At 63.5% G+C, this 373-nt stretch overlaps 1 protein-coding gene across 1 annotated transcript in view; it reads left to right on the top strand.

Annotated features, from left to right (window-relative positions):
* LOC104620699 (neuromedin-U receptor 1-like) overlaps positions 1-332 on the top strand; it is a 2,711-nt gene extending 2,379 nt beyond the window's left edge. Inside the window, exon 3 of the mRNA XM_010286993.1 lies at positions 8-332. Coding sequence (XP_010285295.1) covers positions 8-332 — 325 coding nt within the window. The remainder of the gene's footprint in view (positions 1-7) is intronic.
* The last annotated feature ends 41 nt before the right edge of the window (positions 333-373 follow it).

The raw sequence follows: 373 nt of genomic DNA, 5'->3' as shown, positions 1-373 counted from the left end.
CCCCCGGCCCCAGCCACATGCTCCACATGTTCCAGTATGTCCACATCATCTCAGGCGTCTTCTTCTACCTGAGCTCGGCTGCCAACCCCATCCTCTACAACCTGATGTCCACCCGCTTCCGGGAGATGTTCAAGGAGGTGATGTGCCACTCCGGCCACCGCCTGCCACAGTCACGGAAATACTCGCCCAGCGTCACCCGTGCCACCACCCGCAGCACTGAGTGCGAGCCCATGCCCAGCGCCAACGGGCTGCCCCTCTCTGATGCCGAGGAGTATGAGCTGGAGGAGGTGGAGGGGGGCCAGGCAGCCACACACGTAACATCCCTCTGCTGATGAGCAGGAGGAGACGGCGGGACCGGGGCTGGCTTTTCCCA

The sequence above is a fragment of the Phaethon lepturus genome, unplaced genomic scaffold (genome assembly GCF_000687285.1).
Source record: "Phaethon lepturus isolate BGI_N335 unplaced genomic scaffold, ASM68728v1 scaffold35125, whole genome shotgun sequence".
In the NCBI taxonomy this organism is placed as follows: domain Eukaryota; kingdom Metazoa; phylum Chordata; class Aves; order Phaethontiformes; family Phaethontidae; genus Phaethon; species Phaethon lepturus.
Note: the sequence above shows the minus strand (reverse complement) of the source record. Positions and strands in the feature narration are given on the sequence as shown.